At 39.5% G+C, this 11,356-nt stretch overlaps 1 protein-coding gene across 2 annotated transcripts in view; it reads left to right on the top strand.

Annotated features, from left to right (window-relative positions):
- Positions 1–10,476, top strand: part of med14 (mediator complex subunit 14) — a 26,329-nt gene extending 15,853 nt beyond the window's left edge. The window contains exons 18-29 of one of the 2 annotated variants that reach the window (XM_014027807.1): positions 540–686; positions 811–1,055; positions 2,644–2,913; positions 3,036–3,285; positions 3,738–3,860; positions 4,033–4,209; positions 7,341–7,579; positions 7,669–7,848; positions 8,254–8,361; positions 8,538–8,663; positions 9,441–9,630; positions 9,847–10,476. In XM_014027807.1, coding sequence (XP_013883261.1) covers positions 540–686; positions 811–1,055; positions 2,644–2,913; positions 3,036–3,285; positions 3,738–3,860; positions 4,033–4,209; positions 7,341–7,579; positions 7,669–7,848; positions 8,254–8,361; positions 8,538–8,663; positions 9,441–9,630; positions 9,847–9,920 — 2,129 coding nt within the window. In that variant the 3' untranslated portion in view covers positions 9,921–10,476. The remainder of the gene's footprint in view (positions 1–539; positions 687–810; positions 1,056–2,643; positions 2,914–3,035; positions 3,286–3,737; positions 3,861–4,032; positions 4,210–7,340; positions 7,580–7,668; positions 7,849–8,253; positions 8,362–8,537; positions 8,664–9,440; positions 9,631–9,846) is intronic. The other variant, XM_014027808.1, reaches the window with a different exon arrangement.
- The last annotated feature ends 880 nt before the right edge of the window (positions 10,477–11,356 follow it).

Here is an 11,356-nt window from a genome sequence, read left to right as displayed (position 1 = left end):
ACTCTGTATATATGCTCCACAAGCTAATATCTGCTAACCAGTTCAATAAATAACAGTGATTACATGGACTTTATAAGGTTATTTTAATTTTAAACTGTTACATTATGTTCTGCTCAGATCACATTGAGCTAAATMAGATCAAATCTGCTGACTTGTGTTGTAAAATGAGACGTTTTTCTGTTTATCTTCTGTTAATAAATCCATAACACAAACAGCTTTTCTGACATTATTTAAAACATTAGATGGAATATATAAACTGTAAAATATTAATAATAATATTAATGGTTTTTATGATTTCTACATCATCAGTCCTTTTTTTTCTGCTCTGTTGTCAACATGTAAAATAATGGGAAATCCAGACTCGACCGTTTAGCGTTAGCCGTTAGCTTCACCAGCCGATCACATGGTCACCTGGTTTCTGCGCGCTCCAGCTGTTCTATATAAACTCTTTGAAGTTAACTTAAATATTGAGTACTGTATGTAAAAAAAACATACAAATATATGTTTGTCTGCTTTATGAAGTTCATTTTCTCTTCTAGCCTCCACCAGGCATGTTTATCTGACCTATGAAAACCCACTGTCAGAGCCTGTGGGTGGCAGGAAGGTTGTTGAGATGTTCCTGAATGACTGGAAAGCTATTAGTCAACTCTACCAGTGTGTTCTTAACTTCTCACGTGCAATCCCAGGTAAATGCACCAGGTGAACACTGTTACAGAAAATGCAAAACTAAATGTTGAATCGTGACAAATTAAAAAGAAAATTGTGTTCTTTGCTATTTAATATAACCTCCTTCTGATTTCTCCCCTTCAGACATGCCGTCTATCCTGAGTGTGTTCTCAGAGGTGCGGCTGTATAATTACCGTAAACTGGTGCTGTGCTACGGCACCACCAAAGGCAGCTCCGTCACCATCCAGTGGAACTCCAGCAGCCTGCGTTTTCATTTAGCCCTGGGGACCGTGGGGCCTAACTCGGGCTGCTCCAACTGCCATAACATCATCCTCCATCAGCTACAGGAGATGTTTAACAAAAACCCCAATGTGCTGCAGCTGCTTCAGGTACACAACCGTTAGAAACAGACACCCAGTGAAACTGCATGATTAGTCTGGGTTGAGTGATGCTTTTAATTCTTTTTAAGTTTTTTTGTGTTGAAATAGTAACTGAGGGATAATACTTGTGTTGTGTAAGATTACTTTATGGTTTAATGATGAGCACTGAGTCCAAAAGCAGTTTTTTCAAGGGGACAAGAAGGTATATTGTATTGTATTATACTGCTGAATTGACTGATTTTTAGGGCTGTAGCAATACTCTAACCTCACGATACGATATTAGATATTCTGCTCACGGTACGGTACATATCACGATATTCAGCGAACGATACGATTCGATTTTCTGAACGATTTTAGAGGGACAGAGTGATTTTTGTTACATTTTGTGACTGTTCCATAGACTTGGATTGAATAAATTGAACTGAAAACGGATTAAAAGCACCAACTACACAATACCTGGCTCTGATTGGACAGAGACCTAGTCTACAGCTGGACAAAATTAAAAATTAATCAAAGATGCGGTGAGAAGATTAGTTTTCTTTGAAACAGTGCAAACTGCAGCTTACAAGTCTAAATAATATTTGGTTCCATCCAGGTAACTTTGACCAATAAAGAGCAAATTTTCCCAAATCTTCAGAATTTGTTGTTTATGATTAGAGGAATTAACACAGTTAAAGATCTGGAGGTAAATTATTTTGTTCCCATGTTACAGAGAGGGAACAGATTATTTTAAACAACTGAAATATTTGGTTCTTGTATCAGCAATAAAAAAATATAAATCCACACAATGTGTTGGAAGACAGTGTTTGGTGGCTGACTGATAAATAGTGAGGCTAAAGAGAACATGAGAAAAGTTGGAAAAGGACTGAAATACTCATTCTGTGATTTTAAAAAAAGGCCAGGTTTTTATTTATTTATTCATTTTAGAGATTTTTTTAACAGCAGCTGATGATTAAACAGAAAGTTACCTTGACAAGATTATGAGTCCTTTTAACGATAAATTGATCAGAAGTGCTGTGAAAATGATTTGATCCACCTCTCTGGCTGCAGTGTGCCCTCCAGACACGGGGAACAGATTTTCACAGGGGAACTGAATTTCTCACAACACCCCCTAAGCTCGAGTCGCTGGACGCCTGTCTAGTCTTCTGTAACGTGACTGACTACAGTCAGAAAAAGAGCGCACCGGATGAGACACTTCAATTTGTTTTAAAATACAGACATCTGACTAATAAGTAACTTGTTTGTAACCTTACCTCAGCTTAGAAGGCAGAGGGTGTCAAACTTTTCCGCTCAGATTCAGCTATCGGTGCTTGAAGCTAATGTTTACTCACTATGCTAATGCTACTGTTACTCTCTGGCTCCTTAGGGGTAGAGGAGCCAAATGTCTGGCTCACTGCTGCCAACTAGTGGTCAGATGCTGAACTACAACATTAAAATGAACCGTTGGCAGGAAAGTTGACATTTTAAACCTTGATTAAAAATCGATACAGGGCTTTAGAAAATCGATACAGTATCAGGAAATGAAATATCGATATATATATCTGTGTGTCGATATTTTCCTACACCCCTACTGATTTTTTTTTCTGATTTTGTGCAGGTGCTTTATGACACACAGGCTCCTCTCAATGCAATCAACAAGCTACCAACAGTGCCCATGCTGGGCCTCACCCAGCGCACCAACACTGCATACCAGTGTTTCTCCATCTTACCTCAGTCGCCCACTCACATCCGACTGGCGTTCCGCAACATGTACTGCATCGACATTTACTGCCGCAGCCGCGGAGTGGTGGCCATTAGAGACGGAGCCTACAGTCTGTTTGACAACACCAAGATCGTAGAAGGGTTTTATCCTGCTCCTGGACTCAAGGTAAACTGGATTCTTCAGATGCAGAAGGTTATCACAGACATTTTATCTTGTATTTCAGAACAACAATGTGTCTACACTAACAAAACCATCGACTTCCTGTTCTTTTTTCCCTCCTGTTGTAGACATTCCTAAACATGTTTGTAGACAGCAATCAAGATGCTCGTCGGCGTTCAGTCAACGAAGACGACAACCCTCCTTCGCCGGTGGGTGTAGACATGATGGACAGTCTGATGAACCAGCTGCAGGCTCCACAGCAGCCACAGACCATGAGAGGGGGTCCAGGAGGTGTATATCCACCTCTCACTTCACCACCGCCAAACTATCATGCCAATGTAACTCCATCACCGTCTATGTTGCACACTCAGTCACCAGGTAATGACATGAATGAGACTTGATGTTGAGCTGAATTTGAGAGGACGAATGTCTTCCTGTACTGTTTGTGTCATTTCACCTGGCTGCTGTGCAGCTTTACGACCTACAACTAGCTTGCAGCTCATTTATGCCTTGCCAGAGCAAATTGCAATTGTCAGCGATTGAGCTTGTGCAGCCATGTGTGCCCTTTTTTTTAATTTAATGAAACTATGAGACCATCTGTGCTTCTCATGCAACATGTACACCTCACAGATGAGAGGGAACAAAGCATGCAGCCATGCTCATTGCATTTTTCTTCATAGCCCGCCAGCCAGAGGCTACAGCCCTTCTTTCCAGCTTTAGCTTGCTTTGACACAAGTGTGTGTGTGTGTGTGTGAGTGTGTGTGTGGGGGTCAGGAGCAGTTATCACTAGAGTCTGATGAGCCAATTGATGTGTGTGTATGTGTGTGCAGGGAACATCCATGCCTCTGGCTCCCCTAGTGGAGCTTTGAGGGCACCCTCTCCTTTCGGCCCCACCCCATCTCCATCTTCTCTGGGCATAGCCATGGGCCAGACCAGCTTTGCCAGTCCCCACGGTAAGCAGCAGGGGGGCCATAAATGCTCCTGTCTGCTGGGTGAGGGCTCGACGGGCTGAACTGAACAGGCTGCAGGAGTTAGTGATCATTAATAAACAGTGTGTAGAGCCTGGGCACACAGTGGTGTATTTATGTTGTTACGTAGCTGATGAGTGTCCCTCCTCCTTTTTAGGTCCTCTGGACCCCAGCTCTCCATATACCATGGTGTCTCCCAGCCACAGGGGACAGTGGCCAGGCTCACCACAAGTTTCAGGACCATCTCCTGGGGCAAGAATTCCCGGCATGTCCCCTGGAAATCCTTCACTGCACTCTCCTATTCCTGACCCTCATTCTCCACGAGCTGGGACCAGTAAGTTCTGTCTCAGTTTAATTACTCAGTGTCACTTTCTTTCCATGAACTATCCTTTTCTCCCCTCGGTTTGACCATTTTGTTGAAACACATTTTCTGAACACTTGCTTTCATGTTTTTTTCAGGAGTCCGTATTTGTTAAATTTATAGTTCTTTCCCAGGGTTCCTGCAGATCCTTAAAAAGTCTTAAGTCATTGAATACATCAGTCCAAAAATAAGGCCTTAATTAGACTTAAAAGGTCTTAAATCAATCTTCAGAAGTCTTAAAAATGTTCACACATTGTAAATAGAATGACTGTAATTTGTATCAAATATTAAAAATATTGGTAACATTTAAGTCCTGATGCATGTCTGTAATCCAGGTAGAAAAAATCAAAAAGAAAAAACAAGTAGGTCCTCTGGACGGGTTCTTCTTTAGTGAAACATTTCATCTCTCCTCCAGGAGACTTCTTTTATAAGCACTGCCTCCACATGGTGGACAAAGAGGTCCACCATGCCCCGCCTGCATTCACTACATACACATGGCACGACATCTAAGAACCACAGCATTCAAACCAATAAGTCAGGTGATGGGGCACATGACCCTCTATGAACAACAGAACGAATCAAGCCTATTGTTAAGCGATGGCCCTCTTTTATATGTGACTAACCTGTTTGTCCATGTGGAGGCAGTGCTTATAAGGCTGAGTTCACCTGAAACTCATCAGACTGCAGAAGTCTCTTGGAGGAGAGACGAAACGTTTCACTAAAGAAGAACCCATCCAGAGGACCTGCTTATTTTTTTCTTTTTGATTGGTAACATTTACTTTTTTAAATATTCACATGCAAATATTTCAACAACTGTCCATGTGAGCAACGTGAAATTTGTTTTCTAATATGTTAATGTTGTCTTTTCAAAAATGCATTCATATTTCTTACAAACATTTTACCTCACAGGCACTTTAAGGTTTCATCTACAGCAAGCTGGGGTTAGACCCCACTGTGGGTCCTAAAACTCCAAATTTTAGGTCGTTCGAGGATTTTCAGGAATTAAATTAAGATTAAAACTGACTGCTAATAATATTTTTTTAGCCATATTTGACAAAATAACAGTTAGATATGGATAAAACAATTGGTCTATTAGTAAAATTTAAAAGATTCAACCAAAAATACTTGGATTCATGAGTTTCTGCTACAGTTTTAATTTTTTGTCATTTGTGTTAATTGTGAAATTGGTCTTAAATTTGATTTGACTTGGCATTAAAAAGTCTTAAATTTAACTTGCCTTAAACCAGGGGTTCTTAACTTTTTTGACCTCGGGGCCCAATTTGTTGAACATAAAGTGGCATAAGGTCCAGTCAGACATTACCAATGTACGGATCAAAATGATAATTGTTCTAATTGCATTTACATCATAACTAAACTAACTTAATTAAATCAAATACACTTAAAGTTTAAAAGTAAAACTCCTGTCAAATAATCAATAATCACAGGACATGATTATGACAAACATTTTTATATTGTAACCTGCCCATAACAATTATTTGAACAAATACAAAAGGTCAGTCAACAGACCACTCAGGCTTATCAGCACAAAAATAAATAAATAAATAAATAACTATAAAAAAAAATAGGCAATTCAAAAAATAAAATTGTGGGCATAAAATAAATAAATTAAAAAAAGTTTAATGTAAATGTTTCAAATAAAAAAACCTGTAAAAATAAATTTGATAAAGTACAAATGAAAATATAGCCGTTTTAAACTTTTGCAACCAGAAGCTGCTCTTCATATTAGTGACAAACAATAACAGTAACAACAGCTTTTTGGCAAGTTTAAAATTTCTTTAAAATACATTCAAAATGTTTAAAAATAAACTAAAAAAAAATTTAAAGTGCAAATTAAAATATAGTTGTATCTACAACTGTATTTGATAATGTTTTGAACTTTTAAAATAATGCATGGTAAAACAGAAGCTGTACTTCATATTAGTGACAAACTTTGGTGTTTTTTGATGAGTTACTTTCATTTTTGCTTCTACTTTTCATTTAAAATAGATTTCCATTCTCGGCAGGTTTCTAAGGTTCTTCTTCTACATATTAAAAACGTTGTTAAAAGGATCCACGATTAGTTGTAACATTAAACTTTATTTGATAAACATGTATTTTAACTGTAAAATAAAGACTGTAAAAATACTGTAGCCTGTTTAGTTTGTAATTTTTTAAGAAATATATTTTAACATGGACGGAGCCATTTTATTTACACACAAAGTATTCTGGGTAAATGATGACGTGGATAGGTCATCGGCATGAGGCTGCTAGCGAGCTATATCCACCCTGAAGGTTAATCTTGGACAATATCTGATGATCGACTCTTTTAAATGAAACCAGAGAGCGTTGACAGAGAGGAGAAGGTAGAAATGACTCAGCCTGGAACTGAAAATATGGATGGAGGACAACAGAGCTGCTTCATGGAAGAAGAACCCCAGCTTAGCCTGTTAGCCTTCGCGCTAGCCCTCACGCTATATTGCCTTTATATGTATTAGCTCGGCGCTAGCGTGACAAACAAGCTAAACTGCGGTCCTCCATCCATATTTTCAGTTCCAGGCTGAGTCATTTCTACCTTCTCCTCTCTGTCAACGCTCTCTGGTTTCATTTAAAAGAGTCGATCATCAGATATTGTCCAAGATTAACCTTCAGGGTGGATATAGCTCGCTAGCAGCCTCATGCCGATGACCTAGTTGATGTCATCATTTACCCAGAATGCTTTGTGTATAAATAAAATGGCCCCGTCCGTGTAATATATTTTTCAACTTTTAGTTTAAAAATTATAAAAACTGAACATCCTACAGTATTTTTACAGTCTTTATTTTACAGTTAAAGTATATGTTTATCATATAAAGTCTAATGTTACAACTAATCGGGGATCCCTTTAAAAAACTGAGTGGTGCACTACCGCTACTAGTGGTGAGAAAGTGTATTGCACCTTATTCAAAATCAATGCGGTCCCACGGCCCTCTGCGGCCCAAAGTTAAAAACTGTTGTTCTTTTGAGGCCCTGAAGGTGGCGCTCGCGGCCCATAGGTTAAGTATCTCTGCCTTAAACCGTAGGAACCCTGTTTCCATATTAACTCTTTATGTACGTTTCTCGTTTAGGTTCACAAATCATGCCCACCAGTATGCCTCCTCCCCGAAAGCTACCTCAGCGCCCCTGGGCTGCCTCCATTCCCACCATCCTCACCCACAGTGCCTTACACGTGCTTCTTCTCCCCTCCCCCACTCCGTGCCTGGTGCCTGGCCTGGCAGGGAGCTACCTCTGCTCACCGCTGGAGCGCTTCCTGGGCTCAGTTATAATGAGACGACATCTACAGAGGATCATCCAGCAGGAGTCCAATGTGAGAGTCACACAGAGTATTTACATCCATCGTTGCCTAAATGAAGTGTTCTTCAGGGCCTTCACCACTCTGTCTGCGTCCTGTTTCAGTTAGCCATTGTGAACTCCAACGAGCCGGGGGTGATCATGTTCAAAACGGACATGCTCAAATGCCGGGTGGCTCTGAATCCAAAGAAYTATCAGACGCTTCAGATTAAAGTCACCCCAGAAAATGCAGGTCCCTGGTCCCAGGAGGAGCTTCAGGTGCTGGAGAGGTTCTTTGAGACCAGAGTAAGTGAAAGCAGCCATCATTTTGGACTGTTCTTATCATTCAGCAAATAAAATGTTAGCACTAAAAACCTGATTCTTGTGTACAGATTTAATTAAAAATGTAGTGCTTCATGTTTGAGTGTTTGAGGTTTGAGTCAGTGGTTTTAGCACTGATGCCTCACAGYAAGAAGGTCCTGGGTTCGATCCCCGGTTTGGTTTCTGTGCATAGTTTGCATGTTCTCCTTGTGCTTGTGTGGGTTTTCGCTGGGTACTTCTGTTTCCCCCACAGTCCAAAAACATGTACAGCAGGCTGCCTTCAGGCCCAGTCTCCAATGGGATTTAATAAATAAATAAATAAATTAAAGCCTAAACAAAAACCCTTCCTTTTAGTATCAATAATTCATGTTTTCTGATGTTATTTTTTAGGTTGCTGGTCCTCCTTTTAAATTTAACACACTGAGTGCCTTCACAAAGCTGCTGGGGGCTCCCACTAATGTTCTGAGGGACTGTGTACGCATCATGAAGCTTGAACTGGTGAGTTTTCTCTTTACTTGTTTTACTAAATATGAAAATAATCAATAGATATATTTAAAATGCAGCCTTAGTTTTGCTATAAAAATGTGTGAAAGTGACATTTAACTCCTCTGAAATGCTAACGATTCAAAAGCACGTTTGTGTTACAGTGCGTCATCTCTCTGTGTTTTCTGCAGTTCCCTGACCAGGCTGCACAGCTCAAGTGGAATGTCCAGTTCTGTCTCACCATCCCTCCCAGTGCTCCCCCCATTGCCCCTCCTGGGACCATTGCTGTGGTGCTCAAGGCAAAGATGCTTTTCTTTGTAAGTTCTAGCCTTTCCTCTCATTCCCAAAGTCGAACAGCCGGGTACTTTGTCACGTGACCATGTTGTAAACGGAGGCTGACATATTAGTTTGGGGGGAAATAGGACGAGTTCCTCTATGTGGAAAATAGGAAAAATGGTGAAAAGTTGCTGTAGGACTGCACTTCTCACGTAAAAAAACATCCAGAGATAAAATATAAAATTTTTTCTAACTGCAAGAGTGCGGGGAGAGAAATAAGACGTGTTGTCGTTCTGCCTCTGCAGACCTTCCTGCTTCTCCTTGTTTAAAAATAATTGCCTCATTGTTTTGATTTTAAAACACTAAAATTGGCTAAAATGAAGATTAAACACTCAAAACCACCCACTAACTATAAAATCCAAACATGTTAAAAGTCACAGATCTAATTAATAAAGTCCTGCTCTCACCAGCTCTTCATTGCCGCCAATCTCCATTCAAATTTCGCCTTTTTTATTTTCTTCTACATGTAGATTTTTTTACTACTTGTCAGATAAGTTTGAGCCTCAGTCAAAAAGGAGGTCTGAGGGGTTATAYTTTTTTCGGTTTAAGAAAAATATGAGACTGACGATGGACAGCGGTGTTTTTTTCCATGAGATTACCATGTTTCCTGCTCCCTTCAGCTGCAGTTTTCCCCCATAAAAAAAATGGAGGTTGAAATCACGTGACTGAAYGACATCACGCCGACTTCGAGAATCCTCCGTCTTTTTAAAGTTCCAAATCTTCTGAACATTAAAGCGTCCTGCTCGTCTCCTCCACAGCTCCAGCTGACCCAGCGTGTCCCAGCGCCCCAGGAGCCAGTGACCATCATTGTTCCCATTGTTTACGACATGGCCACAGGCCTCACTCAGCAGGCCGACATCCCCAGRCAGCACAGCTCCTCGGGGGCTGCAGCGCTCCTGGTCTCCAACATCCTCAAGAGGTTCAACGAGCTGCACCCGGCCAGGCAGGGTGAGACTGAACTCCCGCTTCGCTGTGGTATCAACAGGAAGTTCTGCTTTTAACCCACAGTGCTAGGAGCTATGTTAGGGGCAGCTGTGACCACAGTGTAGTGACCATCAGTGTGTGAAGGATTGAAGTGTCTTAGGAGTGCTTAAACTTGATAAAGTCTTATGTAAGTTCACGTTAATCACAGTAACCTCGCTAACACTGTTCTTCCTCCTCCAGGAGAGTGTACCATTTTTGCATCTGTTCACGAGCTGATGGCCAACCTTACTCTTCCTCCGGGCACTCGACAGTAGGAACGTTTTCACAGGCGGCGTGAAAACCTTTTCTGGACTCCACTGAGCTCCCTGTGCTAGTCAGGGAGTTCAACCTGCAGTTTCTCTTCTGCTTAGGACTTTGATTCATGTATAAATGCTGTTTAAAGAGACTTATAAACCGGTGTAGACAGTAGGTTTTTGTTTTTCAGATGTGTTGTAGGTCAACACTGAATGCAAAATTATGTAAATATTCTTCTTTTTTTTATTCTCCAGTGCACTTGTAAACAAAATTAAGTCTGTTTACAAAAATATGTACATTATTGTAAATTTGCTTGACAAAAAGAATCAGCTGAGTTAGATTTTTGTGAGAGCCCTGCTTTTTTATGCCTGACTAAATCAGGATAGAGACCTTCGCACTATTTAGTTATCTTCTTGCCTTTCTTTTGTCAGTGTACCTGCTTTTTTATTTCATTTTCTATACTGTAAAACTGTGATAAACTTTATAAACTAGTTGTATTTTATTAGGATCCATTTGGAGTCCTAATTAAAGGATTTGAGACAACTTTGATATTTAATAAAGCGAGTTCAAAGCTGGTTTGTGCTTTTAGGATCCTTCATTGACAGATCAAAAGTAAAGCTCTTCTTACATATTTGGACTTCAATAAGAAAGATGTCAAAAGAAAGTTAATTTATGTCAATATAGTGGTTTGCAAATAATTATCTCAGTTGTTTTTGTCTGGTTTTCAAACAACTTGGAATTTAAGATGAGTTTTAGAAGATTTTTATGTTTTAATCTTTTAAAACTTTCACTTTGAGGATGATTTTTTTTATGAAACAAGACCAAAAAAAATTAAAAACTTGAGCACCCATCCTGCTGTCAGATCAGTTAATAAGATACATCTATTCCCACAGATGTGTCTTATTAACTGTGACCGTTGACAAAAACACAATGAAGTTCATGTAGCCATGAAAAAACTAAAAAAAATGTATGATCTCTTACCAGAGGTGGGCCTTAGTGAAGTATATTTTTATGTTTTTGACAATTTGTCCTATAACTCAGTAGCTTATTTATTTATTTATTATTWTTTTTTAAACTATACCAATTCTTAATGATACTATATTTCTCTAAAGGCTTTAGTTAGCTATTTTAAACTTGTTTGGTCATGTTTGTGTAGTTTGTGTCTAAAATGCATTGTTAAAAACTTAAAATGTGAAGCACTTGCAGTACTAGACTATTTTTGAAAGCACGTACTCCAGTACTTTAACTTATGTAATAACGTGACAGCTGTTTTTTACTTTTATTTGAGTAATATTTGACCAGTAGGATAGGGCTGTGTATTGGCAAGAATTTGGCGATATGATACATATCATGACAGAGGGGTCACGATACGATAAATCCCGATATATTGCGATTTTTTTGGTCCAAAAACTCTTGTTAAATAAAAACCTCTTACAGGGGGAAAAAAAAAAAAAAA

This window comes from Austrofundulus limnaeus, unplaced genomic scaffold, assembly GCF_001266775.1.
Source record: "Austrofundulus limnaeus strain Quisiro unplaced genomic scaffold, Austrofundulus_limnaeus-1.0 Scaffold686, whole genome shotgun sequence".
Lineage (NCBI taxonomy): Eukaryota > Metazoa > Chordata > Actinopteri > Cyprinodontiformes > Rivulidae > Austrofundulus > Austrofundulus limnaeus.
The sequence above is the reverse complement of the archived record's forward strand: the minus strand, read 5'-3'. Positions and strand labels throughout refer to the sequence as shown.